Here is a 24,534-nt window from a genome sequence, read left to right as displayed (position 1 = left end):
ATGGGCCACTCTGCCTTGAATGCTAACTACTTACGCTAAAAGAAAAGGAGTACCCGTGGCACCTTAGAGACTAACAAATTTATTAGAGCATAAGCTTTCGTGAGCTACAGCTCACTTCATCGGATGCATTTACGCTAAACAATCTCTTCCACCTTGCATTGTACCTTTCCCAAACCTGAAGAAGAGGTCTGTGTGGCTTGAAAGCTTTTCTCTCTCACCAACAGGAGTTGCGTCAATTAAAGATATTATTTCACCCATCTTGTCTCTAACACCAAATGACATTACTTTCCACTTTTGTTAATGTTGTTACTACTCAAAGGAAAAATAACACACAAAAGCAAATAAAAAAAATAAAGCTGGTTAGGAAATGTTTTTTTCTGCAAAAAAAATTCTGATGAAAACATTTTTCTTTTTTTCTTTACAATATTCCACAATAAAAATGGGGAAGTGTAAAAATATTCATAAAACAAAAAAGGGTTTTCAATAAAAAACAGAATAGTATTTATTTTTGAAAAAAAAAACCCACTTCATTTTTCACAAAACTCCATTTTCCAAATAAAAAACTTTTACCTCTGAAAAAAGGGGTTGAGATTAATAATAATGGCTAGGCTAGGTAAATGATAAGTAACAGGAGAAATAAATGTCTCTCTGATTTAAAAAAAATCTGCCTTGACCTCTAATTTGTGCATTAATGTTGATCTCATCTACTACAGTCAACTGTTGTATCCTGTATTTAATCTAGACAAATTCTCAGAGAAGGGACTGGTTTCAGAGTAGCAGCCGTGTTAGTCTGTATTCACAAAAAGAAAAGGAGCACTTGTGGCACCTTAGAGACTAACAAATTTATTTCAGCGTAAGCTTTCGTGAGCTAAAGCTCACTTCATCCGATACATTCAGTGGAAAATACAGTGGGGAGATTTAGAGAATATGAAACAATGGGTATTACCATACACACTGTAACCAGAGTGATCACTTAAGGTGACCTATTACCAGGAGGAAAGCAGGGGAGGGGGGGAAACCTTTTGTAGTGATAATCAAGGTGGACCATTTCCAGCAGTTGACAAGAATGTCTGAGGAACAGTGTGGGGCGGGGGGATAAACATGGGGAAATAGTTTTACTTTGTGTAATGACCCATCCACTCCCAGTCTCTATTCAAGCCTAAGTTAATTGTATCCAGTTTGCAAATTAATTCCAATTCAGCAGTCTCTCATTGCAGTCTGTTTTTGAAGTTTTTTTGTTGAAGTATTGCCAATTTTAGGTCTGTAATCGAGTAATTAGAGAGATTGAAGTGTTCTCCAACTTGTTTTTGAATGTTATAATTCTTGACGTCTGATTTGTGTCCATTTATTCTTTTACGTAGAGACTGTCCACTTTGACCAATGTACATGGCAGAGGGGCATTGCTGGCACATGATGGCATACATCACATTGGTAGATGTGCAGGTGAACGAGCCTCTGATGGTGTGGCTGATGTGATTAGGCCCTATGATGGTGTCCCCTGAATAGATATGTGGGCACAGTTGGCAACGGGCTTTGTTGCAAGGATAGGTTCCTGGGTTAGTGGTTCTGTTGTGTGGTGTGTGGTTGCTGGTGAGTATTTGCTTCAGGTTAGGGGGCTGTCTGTAAGCAAGGACTGGTCTGTCTCCCAAGATCTGTGAGAGTGATGGGTCGTCCTTCAGGATAGGTTGTAGATCCTTGATGATGCGTTGGAGAGGTTTTAGTTGGGGACTGAAGGTGATGGCTAGTGGCGTTCTGTTATTTTCTTTGTTGGGCCTTCCTGAAGTAGGTGACTTCTGGGTACTTTTCTGGCTCTGTCAATCTGTTTCTTCACTTCAGCAGGTGGGTATTGTAGTTATAAGAATGCTTGACAGAGATCTTGTAGGTGTTTGTCTCTGTCTGAGGGGTTGGAGCAAATGCAGTTGTATCGTAGAGCTTGGCTGTAGACAATGGATCATGTGGTGTGGTCTGGATGAAAGCTAGAGGCATGTAGGTAGGAACAGCAGTCAGTATGTTTCCGGTATAGGGTGGTGTTTATGTGACCATCGCTTATTACCACCGTAGTGTCCAGGAAGTGGATTTCTTGTGTGGACTGGTCCAGGCTGAGTTTGATGGTGGGATGGAAATTGTTGAAATCATAGTGGAATTCCTCAAGGGCTTCTTTTCCATGGGTCCAGATGATGAAGATGCCATCAATGAAGCGCAAGCAGAGTAAGAGCATTATGGGACGAGAGCTGAGGAAGCGTTGTTCTAAGTCAGCCATAAAAATGTTGGCATACTGTGGGGCCATGCGGGTACCCATAGCAGTGCCGCTGATTTGAAGGTATACATTGTCCCCAAATATGAAATAGTTATGAGTGAGGACAAAGTCACAAAGTTCAGCCACCAGGTTTGCCGTGATATTATCGGGGATACTGTTCCTAACGGCTTGTAGTTCATCTTTGTGTGGAATCTTGGTGTAGAAGACTTCTACATCCATAGTGGCCAGAATGGTGTTTTCAGGAAGATCACCGATGGTTTTCTCAGGAATTCAGTGGTGTCGCGAAGATAGCTGGGAGTGTAGGGCCTGAGGAGGAAGCCTACATAGTGTGACGAAGCTCTGTCCTTGCCTCCATGGGTCCCGTGTTTCCTGGCAGATTTAGCTTGCCTCAGAGGCTCACTGTGACCCTCCACATAACCCTTCTCTCTCTAGAGATGAGGGTCACAGTCTACTGAGCCATTTTCATCCTAAGCCAGCAAGGGAGGTGAGGAGAAGTTATCCTTCCTTGCACAGTCTCTGTTGTCTCCCAGTCTCAGTGATTAATCAGGAGGCAAAAGTCGGGGTGGGGAGCCCGAGCCCACCCTCTACTCCAAGCTCCAGCCCAGGGACTCTAATAGTATCAACTATAGTACTTGACCTTTTAGAAACATGACATGTACAATTCCCTGGGCTACTTCCCCCACAGCAGCCCTCACTTCCTCAAGCTCCACTTCACCCTTACCTCAGAGCCTCCTTTGTTGTGCCAGATATGGTATGTACTGCTCAGTCTCTCCAACAGCACAACTTCCTCCCACAACTCCTGACATGCCTACCCACCTGACTGACTGGGAGGCTTTTAACTAGTTTCAGCTAGCCCCTGATTGGCTTCAGGTGTCTCAATCAACCTAGCCTTCTCCCAGCCTTCTGGAAAGTTCTTAACTGGCCCCAGGTGTCTTAATTGCTGCCATTTCACTTGTCCTGGTACCAGGGATTTGTTTAGCCTGGAGCTAATCTCTCTCTCTCTCTCCCCCACGACTCTCACATAGCCTTCTAGCTTGGAGGGAGGTGGGAAGCTGCTACTCCTGCTGCTCCAGCTGCTCTCCTGGCTGGGCCAGACACCCCGCCCCCGTGCTCTGTTATCTGGTTGCTGGACCCCCCATTCTCGGGTGCTGCTACTGCAGCCCCGGGGTGGGGGGCTGCTAGCCCACTCCCCAGAGAGGAAAAGTGAGGGACCCCAGCCACTGCTGTTGTGGACACCACCACCACCACCTGAGAGGGGTCCTTTCTGCCTGCCTGGACTACCACCTGGAGTTCCTGGAGCTGCTGCTGCTGCAGAGGCCGCTGCCTGGAGCTGCTGAAGCCCGAGGAGGAGAAGAAGAGGATCATCTACCAGTGGGGAACACCTAGATACTTTGCAGACCACCGTGGAGGGGACCTAAGACTGAATAATTTTCAAACTGTGCTCTTGTGGTGGGGGTCTTGACTGTGTTTCCAGGGACACAGGGGGTGTGGTGTGGAGCTGCCCCCCGATCTATCTGTGTGTCCCCTCCAACCCCCACCACTACTATCACCACCGCTGCCCCCTCCACCACCCCCACTGGCTGTATACCACCTGCCTCTGGACTCAGCTGCTTGCTTGGCTTGCCATGCCCTATTTCCACCCTTTGGGCCAGAAGCAGCAGCCAGCTTAAAAAGACTTGTGCAAGCGCATGTGGGTGCACGTGCCCCCTCCCCAGACTGTCTACCCCCCACCTTGCCCTTTACTACCTGCCCCATTTGCCACTTGTAGCTTTGCCCCCCCTTTTGTCCCAGCCCCCCATACTAGCTTCAGTTTGTTTGCCTGCCCCGCCCATTTCTTTCTGCAGCCTTTGTTTGTTTGCCCCGCCCCAGCCTCTGAAGCTAGCCCCTTGGTTTCCCTGTTCTACCGCCAGACCGCTTAGCCCCTCGCTCCGTGTGCCCATGCCCCCTCCCATGCGCTTGTGCAATTTCCCATTTTAGTTGCAACCCTCTTCACTGCACCCTCAATGTTGTTGTATCCCCCCCTCCCCTAGTGCACCAAGAGGAGCCGGAATTCCACCTTGTGTCGGTGACTGACCCCTAAACCCTGATTGCCCCGCGTCCAGCCCACCCCTTTTGACGCCCTCCTCCCCTGCCTGCAGCCTAGCGGGGAGGAGTGGACGACCTGCTTCCCCTCTCCCCTCCTCCTTCTGGTGTCACCCCTTCCCTCCTTGCTCATGATGGCGGGGGATGAGACGGGTAGGACCCCTCCAGCAGCCCGAACTCCCCCTCCCCCGCCTACTCCTCCATCACCCCCCCAAGCTTCTACCTCCGCTGCCGAACCATCTGCCACCACCCCCGCTGGGACACCAGCAGCGACGGGCAACGGGGTGACCTCCACTGCTGCCACGTCTCACCCCTCCTCAGATTCAGGGGGAGCCCCCCCAGCCGGCAGGAAAGGCCAGGGGAAGAAGAAAGGGAAGGGCCCTACTAAAAAGACAAGGCCTTCCATGGCAGGGGCTGCCCCCAATGCTCCGGCCTCGCCACAGCTTCGGGCGAGGAGTATGGCAGGGGTGCCCCCTCTTGGGCCAGCTGTACGCTCTGGCGATCGAGCCCTTCCTCTGTCTCCTCCAAAGGAGGTTGACAGGGTTGGTGCTGCGGGAGCCGGAGCTGCGGCTGGTCCTGTCGGCGTACGCTGATGACGTGCTCCTTGTGGTCCAGGACCCGGGCGACGTGGCGCGGGTGGAGGCTTGCCAGGCCATCTATTCGGCAGCCTCCTCCACGCGGCTCAACTGGGTCAAGAGCTCTGGCTTAGTGGTAGGGGACTGGTGGCAGGCGAGCTCCCTCCCACCCACGCTTCAGGCCATCCGGTGGAGCACGGGTCCGCTGCTCTATCTGGGCGTTTACCTTTCTGCCACGCATCCCTCTCCGCTGGAGAACTGGCAGAATTTAGAGGAGGGGGTGAGAAAGCGGCTCCAGAAATGGACAGGACTACTCCGGTGCCTCTCCCTTTGAGGGAGAGCACTGGTGCTTAATCAACTAATCCTGTCCATACTCTGGTACCGGCTCAACACCCTGGTCCCGGCCCCGGGTTTCCTGGCCAACCTTCGGACATCGATTCTGGAGTTCTTTTGGTCAGGACTGCACTCGGTCCCTGCAGGGGTTCTCCATCTACCTATGGAGGAGGGAGGGCAGGGCCTAAAAAGTTTGCTCACTCAGGTCCATGTCTTCCGCCTCCAGACCCTGCAGAGGCTCCTTTATGGTGCAGGTAGTCCGGCGTGGAGCATACTGACACACGCCTTCCTGCGCCGCTTCCGAGGGCTCCGATACGACCGGCAGCTCCTTTATCTCCATCCGAGAGGTCTTCCGCGAGACCTCTCCGGGCTGCCGGTCTTCTACCAGGACCTCCTCCGGACCTGGAAACTCTTTACAACGACCAGGTCCGTGGCGGCCACCGAGGGGGCAGATCTCCTTGCGGAGCCCCTGCTATACAACCCCCAGCTCCGTGTGCAGGTGGCGGAGTCCCGCTCGGTGCGCCAGAGGTTGGTCCTGGCAGAGGTCACAAGAGTTGGAGACCTCCTGGACTAAGACCGGGGAGACTGGCTGGATCCCCTGACCTTCGCTCAGAGCATGGGGCTCTCCAGACCTTGTACTCCCCGGCGCATACTTCAGGAGGTGTAGGCCGCTTTGCCGCCCGCTGCTCGGGTTTATCTTGACCGGGTCCTGCATGAGGGCACGCCCCGCCCACCCCCTACCCCAGGCCCGCCGGACCTTCTAATTGGACCCCTGCCCCGTGGACCCAACCGACCCCTTCACCTATTCACTGGAAGCCGGTTGCACGAGATGCAGCCTGTCTGCTTTCAAACCACGCCAAGAAAACATCTATACACGCTCGTGCTCCACACCCTTCACGCCGTCACCCTCGTGTCCCGCCCCGATACAAAATGGCGGGACCTCCTGCCATCTCTGGAGGAGCCCTAGTGGGCCAGCCTATATTCCACCTTAGTTCCAAGGCCTGCCGGGGATGTCAGTTGGCGGCTCCTCCACGGAGCCGTGAGTACAGACGTGTACTTGGCGCGCTTCACCTCAATCCCAGACACCTGCCCCTTTTTCGGCATGAGGGATACCCTGGCACATATATACTTGGAGTGTGCCAGGCTGCAGCCCCTATTCCGGCTCCTCACCAATATTTTATTACGTTTTTGGTTGCACTTCTCCCCTCACCTTATCATTTATGCACTCCCTATCCGTGGCCCTACAAAATCACGGGATCTCCTGGTCAACCTCCTCCTGGCCCTAGCTAAAATAGCCATCTATAAAACCAGAGTGAGGAAGTTGGCCGATGGAGTCTCCTGTGACCGTGGGGCCTATTTCTGATCCTTGGTCCGTTCACGCATCTGGGCAGAGTTCTTCTGGGCAGCGTCCTCTGACTCCCTTGACGCCTTTCAGAAGCAGTGGGCGCTGTCCGGGGTTCTCTGCTCGGTGTCCCCATCCGGCTCCCTTCGTTTGACCCTTTAACCACACTCCTGTCCCTGTTATTTCATTAGTTGTCCCCTGGAATTTTTTGGGTATCTAGGTCTTGTGGATCCCCTTTTTAGGCTGTGGGGGATACTTTAGCGGTGGACGGGCTCGCCCGCCCACTTCCCGGATCCCAATAAGACTACTCTTCCATAGCCTTCTAGCTTGGAAGGAGGTGGGAAGCTGCTACTCCTGCTGCTAGGCCCTCAGCTCTCCCTGCTGCTCCAACTGCTCCCCTCGCTGGGCCAGACACGCCCCCTCCCCCGTTCTCTGCTACCTGATTATGGACCCCCACTCTCGGGTGCTGCTACTGCTCCAACTGCAGCCCCCGGGGGGGGCTGCTAGCCCACTCCCCAGAGAGGAGGAGTGAGGGACCCCAGCCACTGCTGTTGTGGACACCACCACCACCACCTGAGAGGGGTACTTTCTGCCTGCCTGGACCACCACCTGGAGTTCCTGGAGCTGCTGCTGCTGCTGCTGTGGAGTCTGCTGCCTGGAGCTGCTGAAGCCCGAGGAGGAGAAGAAGAGGACCATCTATCAGTGGGGGAGCACTTAGAGACTTTGCAGATCACCGTGGAGGGGGCCCTAAGACTGAGTAACTTTCAAACTGTGCTCTTGTGGTGGGGGTCCTGACTGTGTTTGTAGGGACACAGGGGGTATGGCGTGGAGCTGCCCCCCGATCTATCTGTGTGTCCCCTCCAACCCACACCACTACTGTCACCACCGCTGCCCCCTCCACCACCCCCACTGGCTGTATACCATCTGCCTCAGCTCCTGCCTCTGGACTCAGCTGCTTGCTTGGATTGCCACGCCCTATTTTCACCCTTTGGGCCAAAAGCAGCAGCCAGCCTAAAAAGACTTGTGCAAGTGCACACGCCCTCCCCCCCAGACTGCCCACCCCACAGCTTTGCCCTTTACTACCTGCCCCATTTGCGCTCTGCAGCTTTTGCCCCCCTTATGCCCCAGCCCCCCTTACTACCTTCAGTTTGTTTGCCTGCCCCACCCATTTCCGTCTGCAACCTTTGTTTGTTTGCCCCGCCCCAGCCTCTGAAGCTAGCCCCTTGGTTTCCCTGCCCTACCTCCAGACCGCTTAGCCTCTTGCTCCGTGTGCCCATGCCCCCTCCCATGCGCTTGTGCAACTCTCCATTTTAGTTTCAACCCTCTTCACTGCACCCCCAATGTTGTTGTATCCCCCCCTCCCCTAGTGCACCAAGAGGAGCTGGAATTCCACCCTGTGTTGGTGACTGACCCCTAACCCGATTGCCCCCCGTCCAGCCCATCCCTTTTGGCGCCCTCCTCCCCTGCCTGCAGCCTAGCGGGGAGGACTGGTCGACCTGGTTCCCCTCTCCCCTCCTCCTTCTGATGTCTCCCCTTCCCTCCCTACTCATGATGGCGGGGGATGAGACGGGTGGGGCCCCTCCAGCAGCCTGAGCTGCCCCTCCCCTGCCTGCCCCTCCGTCACCCCCCCAAGCTTCTACCTGCCGAACCATCTGCCATCGCCTCCGCTGGGGTACCAGCAGCGACAGGCTCTGGGGTGACCTCCACTGCTGCCACGTCTCTCACCCCCTCAGATTCGGGGGGAGTCCCCCCAGGTGGTGGGAAGGGCCAGGGGAAGAAGAAGGGGAAGGGCCCCGCTAAAAAGACCAGGCCCTCCATGGCAGGAGCAGCCCCCAATGCCCAGGCTCCACCACCAGCTAGGGCATCCCTCCCCGCTGTTCCCTCCACCAGTTCTGCGGGTGTCCCTCCCCCAGTCCCCAGGGCATACGCCCAGCTCGCGGCAGCCCCCCCGCCTGCCATTACATCATCTCTCCCGCCTCCACTACCATCTATAGCAGCCGGGGCCCCTTTCCCACCATGACCAGGAAGCACGGCGTCCGTTGCCTCCTGGTGCCCGCCTCGCCCCACGTGGAGACCTATGTTCGGTCGTTGGCGAGGGTGGTGGGGCCCACGGCCATTGTGGCGGCCTCCAAAATGTATGGCAAGGTCGTCTTCTTCTTAGCATCGGAGGCCGCCGCCCAGGAGGCGGTGGAGAAGGGCCTGGCGGTGGGGGGCATGTTCGTCCCCTTAGAGCCGCTAGAAGACCTGGGCGTCCGCCTGGTCCTGACCTCCGTCCCTCCCTTTCTTCCTAATGCCGCCCTGTTACCCGCCCTTTCTACCTTGGGGAAGCCCATCTCTGTCATCAGCCCTCTCCCGTTGGGCTGCAAAGACCCCGCCCTCCGTCACGTCCTCTCGTTCCGCCGGCAAGTGCAGCTTCAACTGCCGCCGGCGACGCGTGACGGAGAGGTGCTGGAGGGGTCAATCCTAGTCCCCTACCAGGGGGCCCCATTACTCCACGGGGGAGACCCGGTGCTACCTCTGCCGGGCGATGGGGCATGTCTTGAGGGACTGCGCCTTGGCCCGGCAAGGAGGGGCATCTGAGACCCCCAAGCCCCGGCAGGTCACTGGCCCCGACATCGCCGGCGCCCCTGGCTGCCCGGCGCCTGAAACCACCCCTCCTCCTTCCCAGTCCACCATTGCTCCCGCTTGGTGGGGTCAGTGGCTTGCCTGGCCATGAAGCCCAGAACCCCCTCCCTCTACAAATGAGGGACAAAGGTATTTGTACCTTACAGGTCAAAGTTCGTCTGATTGTCTGCCTCGACCTCAAGATGCTGGATCCGGACCTACCACTGTGCAAAAGACCACCAAACTCAAACAAAAGGGTGCCAATGTTCCAAAGAGAAGGGTAGCCAAAATGGCTGCTAAACAACTACTAGACACCATTCAAGATGGTGATTTTAACAAAATTTTGACATTTCCATTTTCCAGGTAAATAATACAAGATACCACATCGACATAAATCAAAGCATGAAAAAATTAAAACATCAATACATGAATAATACCATAGAATCTGATCCAGAAAGTAGTTCCTTGTAAAGAAAATGTTACTTTCCTATGTGACATTCTTGGATGTATCACAGTATTCTTGACATTTTTGTGTGACTTTGTCTAGCGCAATGGTTTTTAACCTATTTACCATTGTGGGGTGCATATGCAGCTCTCTATATGTTATGTGGGCAACACAATATATATGCTACCTGTATGGCCCTGAGAAAGCCACATGGGCCACAGCTGTGTGCTGACTGGGTTTAGAACCACTGGTCTTGCGGTTTCCTGTTCCCTTAATCTTACCACTAGCATCCTGGTTTTCAACCTGTGGTCCGTGGACTCCTGGAGGTCCAGACAGTAGGTCTAAGGAGTCCACAAAAGGCTGTCGTTACCACAGAAAAGTGGTTTGCAACCTGTGGTCTCATTTCCACAGGGGTCCACACCTCCATTCAAATTTTTTTAGGGGGTCTGCAAATAAAAAAAGGTTGATAACCACTGCACTAGTAGACCCTCCGTGCAGGGCTGTCAGCTGGAGCAATGTGAAGGATTTCACCTTTTCCAGTTTCTCAGTAACTCTTGGAGCATAAGCTTTCGTGAGCTAGAGCTCACTTCATCGGAGGCGGATCCTCCAGGAGGATCGCTGCTGCTGGGTGTCAGGGCAGCAGAGTAGCTCTCGGAAGGGACGCACTTCAGGGCTGAGAACAGGGACCGGCTGTGGCAGAGCTTGAAGCGTGCGTTTTAAGGGGCGGAGGGGGGGTCCACGCACGGAACTGGCTACCGCTGCTGGCCGGGAGGGTGAAGGAGGCAAAAAGACTCATCACGGGCCGGGGACGCCCCACAGAAAGGGAGCGTCTCACGGGGCCGGCCTTGCGGGGAGCAGCTCTGAGGCAGGGTACCCGGGGAAGGCGGCCCGCAGGGCGCGGCTCGCCCCGCCCGCGTGGGGCGCTAAGGGAGAGGGGCGCGTGCGTCGGGCCCCAGCCTTAGACCCGCCCCTCGCTGTGAGTCCCGCCCCCCCCCCCGCGGTTCTGTCACTTCCTGCTCCCGTCCGGCCGTCTGTGTCCGGGTCGCGCTGCCGGGTCCCTTCTTACCCGCCCGTAGCGGGACACGCACTTTCCCTGCCGGGGCAGAAGCGGCCGCCAGCGGGCGGCGTGTGCGGGGAGGGGAACACGGGGCTCCTCTCCTCGTCCCCAGGAGGCGCCTGGGGCTGTGCCCTGGGGGGAGGCGCCTGAGGGCCCCGGCTGCCTGCAGCGGGGCGGCCCCTCCCGCTCCCCGAGGCAGGAAGATGCCGGTGAAGAAGAAGAGAAAATCCGCGGCGGCGGCGGCAGCGGACGAGACCGGCCTCAAGAAATGCAAACTGGGCAGGTACCGTATCCCCGCCCCCCGTGGTCCCTGCTGCGGCGTCGCTAGGCGGCGGCGTTGCTGGGCAGCGGGCTGTCAGCGCCGCACGGTGCCTCTGGGCACGTGTTGGCGCCCTAGGGCGGGTGACACCGAGACCCGCTGTCAGGGTGGAGCCGAAGCGCCTTGTGGCTTGGCGACGCGTGTCCTCACGTCGCGACATCAGTTGGGGCGCGACATGCCATGGTGGGTCACGGCGTGTTGTTGGCACACGCCGTCCCGTCGCTCTGCTGTGGGGTGTTGTATCGCAGCAGGGCGGCACAGCCATGCCGTGCAGCGCGCAGTACAGTGACAGCTTGACACAACGGAACGGGGTCCCAGACACAGCTTGCATGGTGTGGCATGGCCTCCATGTTTGGCTTGCTCAACAAGCTTGAGGGGACTAGCTTACAACCCTGCCTCTCCTTCCTCTTCCATTTTGCATAACTGTGCCATTTATTATAGAAAGAAAAGGAGGACTTGGGGCACCTTGGAGACTAACCAATGTATTTGAGCGTAAGCTTTCGTGAGCTACAGCTCACTTCATCGGGTGCATCCTTGAAGTGAGCTGTAGCTCACGAAAGCTTACGCTCAAATACGTTGGTTAGTCTCTAAGGTGCCACAAGTCCTCCTTTTCTTTTTGCGAATACAGACTAACAGGCCTGCTACTCTGAAACCATTTATTATAGAGATTGGGTTGCTCCCAGTATCTGTCTCCTTGTTCAAACCCACTGCATCACTCCCAGCATCCCAGATCTACAAAACAGCAGGTTTCATATTACCCATAATCTCCAGGTTAGGTTACAGTATGTGTAGCAGAATGGGAGTAGGGCAGCAGGATTCATAACAAAACAAGGAAGCCTAGAATGCCCAAAACAAGTGAGAAGCATCTCATCAAAATGAATGAATATACCAGAGGTCTGCTGAATATATAAAGTGGTCCCTTTTCAAAAACCAGTTGTGCTTCACTACCAGGTAAACAGATTATAGCAATAGTTAAACATTATAAAACACCCATTTTAACATAATATGATAGGTACAAACCAGTATAGTTTCTGTAAAGGGAAATTGTGCCTCTCTAATCTGTTAGTATTATTTGAGTGTGTCAGTAAAACAGTGAGTGGAAGAGAACCAACTGACTGAAGTTACCAGGACTTTCAAGAAGCCTTTGAGAAGTTTCTCACAAGAGACTATTAAGGCAAATTAATAGTTATAGGGTGAAAAGCAAGGGGTTGTCATGGATAAGCAATTTGCTAAAAGACAGAAAACAAAGAATATGAGTGGAGTAGTCAGTTTTCACCATGGCAAAAGATTAGCAATGGAATGCTCTAGTGTTCTGTATCATGGCCAGTGCTTTAAAAAAATTTAAATATATTAAACTGGAAGAATTAACCAAAACTCACTGTATGGCTTTGTTTCTTCCTAATTATTTACATTTTTAATCTCAAATTGATAGATGCTTTTCTGCAGCACAGCGTTAAGTGCAGCTTGTCATTTAAGGCCTGATTTTACAAAGTGCTGAATGTCCTGAACTCCCAGTGAATTTTACAGTGCTTTATTAGGTGATAAATGTGCTCAGCACCTCACAGCATTGGAACCTTCTTTTTTTGTTTGACATGTCTCATTTTAAAGTTGCCATGAAGGAATTGCATAATTCCAAATCCTCTTTTACTGTCAGTTTTTATCTCATTTTTACATAAACTAATAATTTTAATAATCTGAAAGGATGTCATCTAAATTTGAAAAGAATTTTCTAAATTTCTAAAGGTGTTATAGTTTGTTAAAGATGATCTGACCACTTTTAATTGAAAAAAATGTAGGTTATAAAGTGTAATCTATGTAGAATGATGGACTGTACAGATTTTACCTCATACGCATTTGCATGTTACAGTGAAGTCGTTGGGGTTTAGTGCACATATGTAAGGGCAGAAGCTGATCATTACTGTCTCCATATTGTGTGTGTAAAATTAATGGATTTACCATGGATTGTTTATTCTTACTATTTTCTCTGGCCTCCAGACACACTGTGCATGCCCATTTATACGATATGTGATGATATAAACAGATGTTTACATTAGAAAAAGAGAACAGATTTTCAAATTTATATATGTAAATAAAAATAGTGTGACTCTCAAAGGTGCTGAACTCGGTGGTTCCCCTTATGGGGGATTTGTGGGTGCTCAGTGCTTCTGAAAAATCAGGCCCTTACATTAGGATGCTTAATTATGGATTTAGAAGCCTAACTAGGCACCCAGGTTTAAATATTTGGCTGACAACATAAGAACTATTGCTGTTGCATTGATCTTTTGACAGGCCACATCCTTTTGTGCTCTTGCAAACTAGTAGTATTTTTAAATATCAAACAAGGAATATTTGTAATAAACTTGGCAATGTGAGAAACTGTCTACAACTCTTATTAATGCATAGAACTTAAGTGAAGTACTGTATCAAACTGCTGCCACTAAAACAAATTTCTGTATATGCTCATTTGTTCATGAAGACGTTTTTTGGTTTAGTTCTGACTAGTAATGAAGTATTTGGAACTTAATAGAAAATAGTCATTTCTAAAAAATGAGGAACAGTGAATGTATCATTTTAGGCATCTTTGTATGTGTATTTTTATAAGCTATTGCAGATCGCAAGCCTCTGGTAAAGTGATAAGTGGAGAGGAGCATTTTTCAAGCAAGAAGTGCCTGGCTTGGTTTTATGAATATGCAGGTATGGAAGTAACTACAGACATGTTTAAAATCATATGGCTTTGTTTGTAATTAACAAGCTGCTAATAAATTAAAGGAAATTAACACTTGTTTTTTCACATTAATGTTTTTCTGAATAAATAGGCCATAAGACATACAAATTGGTGTTTCTTGTACAATTGTGTTTCCAGCTAAAAAATATCCCTCTAACTTCTTTAGAATTCACCTCTTTCCCAACTCCTCCTCCTCCCCCTCTTCTATTTGATCCGTACTCCTAAGGCTTATTACTTACTGTAGCCTTATTTAAAATAATACAACGGTGTTGCATAGTACACAGTGCTTATCCAGAAGCCATACAAGTGTCCTTCCTATTGATTTGGGGAAAACAAAACACAGTAAATCCTCATATTTGTAACAGTTTCAGGATTGAATGCTCAGCTATTAAAGATATTCCATGTGATTGTTTCTGCTCAGGAAGACCAGGTACTTGGACAGCAGTGTGCTACCTTGTACTAGTTCTATAAACCAGTGGTTGTGCTCTGCAAAACAGATTCACTTTCCCATCTGCCAATAGCACACATTACCTGAAAAGGAAGTAACTTTCAGTATTCAGAATTGTCTGTGGCTCTCATTCCATTAACCAGCAGAATTACCAGATTTTAAAAATGAGTTCTAATTCAGGATCATAGCCAGGATACTGCTAATTTACGATGGCTATAATGCATGGAAAATTATATGTCTCACTCATCCCCTCCAACGTTATCAGTGTACCCCCAAAAGTAGTAATTTGCAAAATTACCATAGTTGTCCCAAAAACATAACATGCACCCTTTTGTAGTTTGGTAACATGCTGTTTTAGCCGATACCTAAGTAATTATCCAGGACCTCGCAAAATGGTATGTAAAGTAAATAGACCTTACAACAACATGTGGCCATCCAGCTTTGTTAATAGCCCAGTTGGAGTAGTGGTTGGAACAAACTCAGCAGAAATAACTGAAGTACCAGGGAGAGGTTTATAGCAACAATGTAATGGATAAACCTCAGAATATGTCTGTACGTGTTTTTTTTAATATGATGCCAAATTTGCTGCTTGTCAGAGGCCTTATTATACAAAGGGGCAGCATATAGCATAAAACCAAGCATAACAATCCCAGCAGGCTCATCCTTAGATGCTATGTAATACATTTAATGTTACTACAGTATTATTATTTATTATAAAATTACATCCAAAATGCTAAATTATCAGCTAAACTGAGGCTATGGACAATTATTAACTGATAAATAATTTCATACAACTTGATTCCTCCCCTGAAAATTTAGGCTTAAACCATAATGTCAGCTGTACTTAAAAATAATAATAAAAACAATAGCTACTTGGCCTCAGTGAATGCTTTCCTTGACAAAATAGCTGTTGGGCTTTGTTGACTAGGTCAAAGCATGCTGAAGATGGCTGAGTTATCAAATAGTCTTTGAGGATACTTTGTAGGTGATAACTGGTACTCTTTGCTTTTCATCTTCCCCCGCGTTACAGATAGGGTCATTTTCTACCACAAAGGCTATTGATACGAGTAATGTTGTAATTCTATGTCAGTTCTTAAATGTAATCTTTTATTTAATATTTCTTGTTTTTATGTATGTAACCAAAATTAGCAATGATTGTAATTTTAATGTTATATATAACTTCGACTGATTTCTTTTTGGTTTTGAAGGTCCTGATGAAGTTGTAGGGCCAGAGGGAATGGAAAAGTTCTGTGAAGACATTGGTGTTGAACCTGAGAACGTAGGTTTTACTGCTCAACATTAATGGAAATTTAAGTAAATAAATTGATAGTTTTTTTTCATAAGACTAAATTTAAACTTCAATAAGTGAAAGGGGAAAATGTTGTGGCTTCTTAATTATGGGGGCTTTTTCCTGTATTCTCAAGGTTACAACTGGGGAGGTTTGTTTTTTGTTTTTTTAAGTGTGTCAATTAAGTTTATTTTTGAAAGAACAGATATACTTTATTTTCTGAAATGTAGGATTAGGGAAAGATTGTCACACAGAATTCAACTAACTTAGTTACATTTCACATTTTGGAATCCTTTAAGTCTGTAGCACAATCACTTTAATTATTTGAATGTTTTAAATGTTCTTCATAAACATCTAGGTATCCATTTGTAAATTATAGTTGTGATTATTGTTTTCTTTGTATACTGACATTTTGCTTTCTTTTTCCCCTCAGATTATTATGTTAGTTTTAGCCTGGAAATTAGAGGCTGAAAGCATGGGATTTTTTACCAAGGAAGAATGGTTAAAGGGGATGACCTCGTTACAGTAAGAGCTTTTTATACACGATAGCATGTTCAAATTTGTGTTTGAGGAAGCAGATATTAATTACCCTTCTCTCAATTTCTGGATAGTATGCAGGAGTGACGATAAAATATAGCACCTTTTGCTCGTAGGTCTCCAATTCAAACCTGGCCCCAGTCAGTCACTGGGAGTACCAGACATGCCATCAAATCGTCAATTTAATGATTTCTCTTAACTGAATTGGGGTCTTGTTTCAGACCCTAATAGACTAATGTTCACTGAGCAAAAATCATATCTTGAAATGTCATCCTAGTCAGCAGACACACAAGTGAGTGGATATGGAGATATACCAGTGTTGAAGTATACTGGTGGGCAGTATGGGGAAATTTGCATTAGTGCATCCTACACCAACTCAGTGGATAGAGGATTTCAATATCCAATCTCTATTGCTGTCAGTCATCTTTATTATTATAGGCGAGGGGCTGGAAATGACACCTATGTTTAACTTGCCTAATGCTTTCCACTGTAAAAGATTCTTGGGACCATTCTTTGAGAAGCTCTCATATCTCCATTGTTCACAGTCTTTGATATTGTCAGTGGGAAAGCCCTGAGGCTAGAGAAGTCTTTCCTTTCTCTCATGAAATTCCATCTAGCTTTTTGCTGAGATACTAGTGAAATCATGATTTTCTTTCTCTCTCTCTCTGTTGCTCAGGAAACTTTTGACAACATGCCAAGATAATAACTAAACGTGAATATTCTAAGGCTGGGCTGTTACAGCTACAAGAGCACACACTGTAATGGAGATGCTAGGAAGGTGCCAGAGCAGCTGTAGTTTGGGGAAAAGAAAGCTTGGCTCACCCCCGATCTGGCACATGGCCCCAGTAGCCTATGCCCCCTGCAAGGGCGTCACATGGGGCAGGATTCTCCACTTCCCAGTGAGTGCTAAGGAAGAGAGAGTCAGACCGGGGTCCACTCTGTAAACCCTCCTGGATCCAGCAGCTCATTTTCCCCCTCCACCCTCAAGGGCCCCCCATGGGGCAGGAACCCTCCTAACTCCCTCTTTTTTGTTTAAACGTTTTTTAAAGAACTTTTTAAGAAATTACATACAAAAACCTGTCAAAAGAATGTTATTTAGGTTGCAAAGTCAAGCACTCAAGTTAGGAAATGCCAGATTTACAGTTGCCTCTTCAACCTTAATTCAGTCCCCTTGTGTATATGTGTTCTGATACAGTCTTTAATTACATGATTACATACTATTTTTTTCACAGGACCTCTGCCTCAGTCAATGCACAGGATGGACGCACAAGAGGGCAAAATTAAGGTTACTTGTGCAACTATACATCTAACATTTCCTAACTTTGGTGTGATTTACTGTGCAACCTAAATAATAATTTTAACGCATTAGGTTTTTTGTATGCAATTACTTATATTTTGTCCAAAAGCAGGCTTTGTAGTTGTGCAAGACGACAGTTTCTTGCCTCAGAGATCTTGTATTCTACCTAGAAGTTGACATGGAAGAAGAGGAATTTAAATCTGGGATTTTAATTAAATTTAATTCTGTATGTAACTGTTCCCCTTTTTAACTCTGTCTCTTTTTTTTGTTTTTAACCATAGCTATTTTAGACCTTCCCTTTTTTTAATACTTCGATTGTTGTTTTAATGGAAACTTATTGACAACTCCTTTCCTTTGAATCGTTGGTTCTCCTTTTTTCCTTTATAAATAAAACAATAAGAAGTCACCAGGACCAGGTGATAGTCAGAACTACTAACTGTGATATGTAACTTGTCACTTAAATCGGTCTCTGTACCAGATGATAGCTAATGTAAAACTGATTTTTAAAAAAGGCTCCAGAGGCAATCCTGGCAATTACAGGCCAGTAAGACTAATTTCAGTGCCAAGCAAATTGGTTAAAACTATAGTAGAGAACTGAACAATCAGACCCAGAAGAACAAAATACTTTGGGGAAGAGTTAACACGGCTTTTATAAAGGGAAATCATGCCTTACCAATCCATTAGAGTTCTTTGAGGGTTTCAACAAGCATGTGGAAAATGGTGATCCAGTTGATGTAGTGTACTTGGACTTTTTCTGAAAGTCTTTGACAGGGTCCTACACCAAAGGCTCTTAAGCAAACTAAGCAGTCATGGGATAAGAGGGAATGCCCTCTCATGGATCAGTAATTGGTTAAAAGATAGGATACAAAGGTAAACAGTGAGATGGCAAAGTTTGCAGATGATACAAAATTACTCAAGATAGTTAAATCCAAAGTTGACTCCAAAGAGTTACAAAGAAATCTCACAAAACTGGGTGACTGGGCACCAAAATGGCAGAGGAAATTCAATGTTAAGTGCAAAGTAATGCACATTGGAAAACATAATCCCAACTGTACTTACAACATGATGGGGTCTAAATTAGCTGTTCCACTCAAGAAAGAGATCTTAGAGTCATTGTGGATAGTTCTTTTTAAAAACATCCGCTCACTGTGCAGGCAGTCAAAAAAAGCTAAAAGCATGTTAGGAGCCATTAGGAAAGGGATAGACAATAAGACAGAAAATATCATCATGCCACTATATAAATCCATGATACACCCACATCTTGAGTACTGTGTGCAGTTCTGGTAATTCTATCTCAAAAAATATATATATATTATTAAAAGTGGAAAAGGTACAGAGAAGGGCAACAAAAATGATTGGGGTATGGAACAGCTTCCATATGAGTATAGATGAAAAAAGACATGAACTCTTCAGCCTAGAGAAGAGATGACTAAGGGGTGATATGATAAACCTCTATAACATCATGAATGGTGTGGAGAAAATGAATTAAAAAGTGTTAATTTACCCCTTCACATACCACAAGACTCAGGAGTCACCAAATGAAATTAATGGGCAGCAGGTTTAAAACAAATATAAGGAAGTACTTATTCATATGACACACAGTCAGCTTGGGGAATTTATTGCCAAGGGGTGTTGTGAAGCCTAAAAGTATAACTGGTTTAAAAAAAAATTAAGTTAGTTCATGGAGGATAGGTACATCAATAGCTGTTAGTCAAGATGGTTCAGGGAGACAGCTCCATGCTTTGTGTGCCCCTTAACCTCTAACTGCCAGATGCTAGGATTGGATGATGAAGAAGATGAATCAATTGAAATTGCTCTGTTCTGTTCATTCCCTCTAAAGCATCTGGCACTAGCCACTGTCTGAAGACAGGGTACGGGACTAGATGGACAATAGGTCTGACCCATTATGGCCATTCTTATGAGAATCATTTAACTTTCCTTCCTGCTTATTTCCTCCCCATCATCACCTCTCCTTCCATTCTTCTATGGCCCAACAGAAAGTAGTAAGTTTAATGTAAATAAACCTTTCGCCAGTTATTTCATTCAGTTGATCATCTGACATTGTGGAACCTCTAGTGCAACAAAGATGTGCTTCTCTGCTACTCCCACTGCAGCTATACTGTGTCCATGGTCTGAGGCACTCTATAAGCTGTCCACTGATAATTTGGAAGAAGTTGAAGGGACTGCCTCTTTACATGACTGGAGAAATAGGCAGCATGGATTCAGTCCTCAGTGCACTTCTACTCAGTTGAATCAACCACAGTACAATTGGAGGTGGGAGCTGTAGAGAGGCCTTGCAGATAGGGGGGAAAAAAATGGTTCAAATAAAGCATATATATGTCAGTACTATTTAAGTCTTTATGATATGGGTGGTGTTATTTCATTTTGTGGGAGTACTAGACACACTACCATAAAGCTTTGGGTTTTGGTCTTTTTTTAAAAAAATCTGGTAGATAAGTAACCAATGAGAACTTGGTGACAGACTGCTTTGTCCAAAAATTCAGGTTCTCCTCTCCATGCCAGGTGTCTACCATCCTCTGACACATCAGGTATCGCTAAAGGCAGGATACTGGGCCCGATGGACAATGATTAATCTATTATGGCATTTTCTATGTGGAGTCTGCCTTACATAGACCCCCCTAAAATAGAAGTCAAAGTACCACTCATTCCTGGCATTGTATTGACTTAGATCATGCATACCTATATGTATTGCAGACATATTTTTGTATATCAGTTAATGTTGGGACAAAGGTTCCAGCAATGAAAGAGACATGCTTGTTATATATGCATCTTAGTTTTTTAAATTTAACTATACTGTATTCAAATTTAGGGACAAGTGTCCAGAGTGAAAGTTGACAAATACATGGTTCAGGGTGGGAGGATAAATAAAAACTGAACTAATTTAGATCTTGTTATTATTTATGAAGGGACTCACCATATTTTAGAAAACAAATAAGGCAGGGTTGAGGTTAACACGTGTTAAGTGTAAAACTAATAATTTTTGTCGTGTATGTATAATCTAATTAGCTGATTATTTACTGAGCACTGATCTTCTCTGCACTCTACAGATTTGGCCCAGGGTCTGTGCCATTTTGTGTAGTTGCTAGTGCCCTCCACAAGCAGCAAAAAGTCTGCCAGGTAGAAGTTGTGACAGAGCAAAATGTCAGCAATATTCTTCCCCTGGGAGGCATAGAGTGAGCCAACTCAACCCAAAGTAGGAGATGCTGGTTGGGAAGGAAGCGAATCATCTCAGCAACATGCACTGCAAGACTCCTAATGACCTGTCTTTCATGTATAAGCCCTGCAATAGAACCCCAATGGAGTGAAGAGTTAATATAACCAACTACTCTTCTTTGAAGTGAATCCCTACAGTTGGTGAATCTAGCCCATACACTTTTTTTTTTAAGAGCCATACTAAGAAAAATATTCCCAAAGCTATTTTTAAACAGAGCCAATTTCATGAGCAATAATTTTTATACTTATAAATTCTGTTCTGTAATTTGTGAACCATTTTTTCTACCAGTCCCAGTTCAATGGGCACTAAGCAGTTCATGCTGTGGTATTTGCTCTCAACTTTCAGTTAAATCATATAAAAGAGGCTCTAGGATATTTTGCATAGTGCTTGAGCAACTCTTACATTTGGATAACTAATGAAAATTTTGTATATGCAAGGTGTGCAGCATAGGGTCTTTACTTACAGCTAGATTTTGCTGCACTTACTGACACTGAACGGTACCTTACTCCATCAGGCTTGAAATACTTGCAGAGCAAGGTACTACTAAACAGAAATAAGCTGGCAGAATCTGGTCCTTAGTAATTTAAAAGGTTGTACTTTGAAAAGTACAAGAAGAGAATTTAAACTGTGTACTTGGTAAACGAAAGTCTGTTTACATGGCTTGAGCATCCCTAACGTCAGTGACTTGTGAACGCATCTAAAAAACAGGCCTATATTACCCACTGCAAGCATGTTTATAATAGGAGCAAACTTGACCTTTGCATATAGGGATTTTTTTTATTAACATTATTTGTTTGGTTTTGTTTAAGGTGTGACTGCACAGAAAAGTTACAGAGTAAGTTTGATTTTTTGCGGTCACAACTGAATGACATTTCATCCTTTAAGAATATCTACAGATATGCCTTTGATTTTGCAAGGGTAAGTCTGTCCGATCATTAGAACATTTGAGTATAAGTTCCTTAATCAATTTTTCCTAAGTGCTCCTTTCTTTGTAATTTTAGGATAAAGACCAGCGAAGTCTTGATATTGATACTGCAAAATCTATGTTAGCACTTCTGCTTGGAAGAACATGGCCACTGTTCTCAGTATTTTATCAGTACTTGGAGGTATGTACTCTATTATTGTTTTAAAAAATAAGTTGTCTCAGCTGTCTGGAGGGTGACATTACAGTGTGCTGCAGTTAGAAGAGGTTGTGAGGCTTGTGCACCTCTGTGTGAGGGTACAGCTATATTGCTCCTCCATTTCACCTTTATTGACACATTTATGAAACAGTAATAACTTCTATATATCTCAGAGGAGAACTTTTTTCCTATCGTCTGCACCCTCCCAAGCCAAAGGGAGCTGTAATATAAGAAGCTGAAATTTCTTTTTTCTCATATCGAAAAGGTAAACTTGGAGTTAAATGTGCCTCTCTACCACTTAAGCCACTACATGACCCAAAGTGAGTATCTTTGGGGACTCTACTTTAGCTCATAACCTGGAGGGAAGGAGAATCCCTTGCTGAATTTGATTCAGGACAAGATGTAAAACACATCCTTTTGTCCAAGCTTCCCAATAACAGCCACTAGATTCTCCTGATATTTTATTTTCTGGACACTATTCACAATCAGTTTCCTCAGAGAAACTCTCTGGCTTCCGCAGAGGGTTGCAGAATATATTCCTCCCTAAGCTTCTGTTTGTTTTTTCAGCTGGTGTTATATGCCCTGAGATACCATTTTGATGGGCATCTTGTGAATTGATGAAATAATGGATGTCAGTATCCAGTAATGGAATTATGTACATCCGGGAAATAACTCAAGATGACTCTAGAAATACTAAAAATTAAAGAAATTTTTATCAGCTTCCCTGATTAAATATTTTTTATTTTTCTTAGCAATCAAAGTATAGAGTTATGAACAAGGATCAGTGGTACAATGTGTTAGAATTCAGCAGAACTGTGCATGCAGATCTTAGCAACTACGATGAAGATGGTGCATGTAAGTGTTCATAACATTGTTTATTCAAGTGTAGTTTCAATATTTCTAGTTCCAGAATGGAGGAATACATTTAAGTTCCATGAAAAGAAACTTTACTTTAAAGTACAAAATATAATTTAGAATAAATCTAAAGAAAAACTGGCCGGATGGTTTAAAAGCAACAGGCCAGATCATCAGCAGTTGTTAATTGGTGTAGCTCCCTTGAAGCCCATAGAGCTGTGCCAATTTACAGGAGCTGAGGATTTGATCCATTGTGTTCAGCTGCTACTTGACACCCCGTGTTTGGACACAACCTCTCTTTTGAGCCAATGAATGTTGGGCTCCAGTTAAACTGAAGCAACATAGTTTCCCATCCTTGGGGAATGATCTGTGGTTTTCTTCCAGCCAGAGCTAAAGTACAGTCAAGTATATTATACTTTTATTGAATAAGGCATCATATTGCTCCTTATTCTAGACAATTGCATGCAATTTTGAAATCTTTAGCAAAAGGGAATTCTTTAGCCTGGTTTGTAGTATAGCGCTATTAAGATGTTAATGCAATATCATCTTACTACTTCAATAAAATCTACTCAAACTGTCAAATGCTTTACTTTAACAAAACAAACAAACAAACAAAACTTCACCTTCTCCAGCCCCCAAATACAACTCTAATTCATCTGTTTTTGGTGTGGCATAACTTTAGTCACCTTAAGTTCTTCATAAACATTTGATCATAATAATTGACACTGAACACTATCTAGACTAAAGGATTTAGCCTTTATAGTTCAAGAGGGCACTAAAAAGTATTTTTTAAAGGCTTTGCATCTTGTAATTTTGAACATTGCTATTTCCAGGGCCTGTTCTCCTTGATGAATTTGTTGAGTGGCAAAAAGTTCGTCAAGTGTCATAGCAAGAACTTGGAAGAAAATGCAGAATTTTTTGATGCCCACCTCTATACAAACTAATGAGACAAAACCAAGGGTTGCATTTTCATGCTTATGAAAGACTTTACAGTGATTTTCTTTTCCTTTTTTTTTAAAGGAAGTTTTCTTGTTACATGTGATATGGGCATTGAACCACACCTCTCCTGAGACTGAAAGTTGGAGTTTGTTTTTGAGTCTTGTGTTTATAGCATTTATTTCAGAACAATAAAGATCCAGATTTGTGACAAAGGCCTAAAAGTGAAGGATGTCCCTTGAGTGTGAGTGTGGTGTCTATTTTTGAAATTCAAAACTTTTAAGATTTTTCTTTCTCAGAAATGCCCTTTGCTATGAGTTGTGTGGGGTTTTTTTAAATGTGCTTAACTGGCACTGTAGTTTGCTGATGGTATGATTGTCTTGTGCGATACAAGTTAGAAGGAATGACTGTTGATCTTAAGCTCCGGGTGGTATTTTATTAGTTGCATACTAGTATCAGACATGGGTTGTGCCACAAATTCATCTCCAGGTGGAGACAAAGGCCTTAAAAATTCATTTTTCTCCGCTACTCAGTCAGGGCTGTATCATTTAAAGGCATGGCCATTTTTAAAAAGTCATATGTGCATGGCTCCATATGTTGTATGGCTAGATAATAGTCACTTGTATATCAAATGGTACTAACATTAATACTTTTTGGTACAACAAAATAGCTGGACATTCTTACCACAATTTAGTCTCTGGATTGCTTTGAATGAAACGTGCAATTTATATTTTAAAAGGGAAAGCTGGGAACACCCGATGACTTGACTACAAGGCTAATTTAGGTTCTTATACATTGGACTAGACGCATTCACAAAGGTGATCCTCTTAACTGTTGCTTCCTGAAGTTTTTTTTGATAGTTTAAGGCCAGAAGGGACCATTAGATCATCTAATTTGACCTCCTATATATCACAAGCCATTAAATTTCCCCCAGTTACTCCTGGTCTGATCCCTATAACTGCTTTCCATTGCCTCATTTTGGCATCTGATACCAGCTCACAGCATTTAAATCTGGGGAGATGGTATTGATATACCTTCCTATCAGTGAAAATGGATGTCACATTGAAGTCTTGGCATA

General features: G+C 45.7%; 1 protein-coding gene across 3 annotated transcripts; it reads left to right on the top strand.

The window, feature by feature from the left end:
* The first annotated feature begins 10,247 nt into the window (after positions 1 to 10,247).
* Positions 10,248 to 24,023, top strand: DCUN1D5 (defective in cullin neddylation 1 domain containing 5). 3 transcript variants are annotated; one of them, XM_038376225.2, is made up of 8 exons: positions 10,248 to 10,978; positions 13,617 to 13,708; positions 15,396 to 15,466; positions 15,909 to 16,000; positions 21,354 to 21,462; positions 21,546 to 21,650; positions 22,418 to 22,520; positions 23,354 to 24,023. In XM_038376225.2, the coding sequence occupies exons 1-8, from the start codon at positions 10,899 to 10,901 to the stop codon at positions 23,407 to 23,409; spliced, it is 708 nt and encodes a 235-aa protein (XP_038232153.1). In that variant the 5' UTR covers positions 10,248 to 10,898; the 3' UTR covers positions 23,410 to 24,023. The 3 variants fall into 3 exon arrangements, with proteins under 3 accessions (XP_038232153.1, XP_038232154.1, XP_043360134.1); XM_038376226.2 differs by lacking the exon at positions 22,418 to 22,520 and having other exon boundaries at positions 10,623 to 10,978; XM_043504199.1 differs by lacking the exons at positions 10,248 to 10,978; positions 13,617 to 13,708 and adding an exon at positions 17,245 to 17,297 and having other exon boundaries at positions 15,390 to 15,466.
* Positions 24,024 to 24,534: the final 511 nt, after the last annotated feature.

Source organism: Dermochelys coriacea, chromosome 1, assembly GCF_009764565.3.
Source record: "Dermochelys coriacea isolate rDerCor1 chromosome 1, rDerCor1.pri.v4, whole genome shotgun sequence".
NCBI classification, from domain to species: Eukaryota; Metazoa; Chordata; order Testudines; family Dermochelyidae; genus Dermochelys; species Dermochelys coriacea.
The sequence above is the reverse complement of the archived record's forward strand: the minus strand, read 5'-3'. Positions and strand labels throughout refer to the sequence as shown.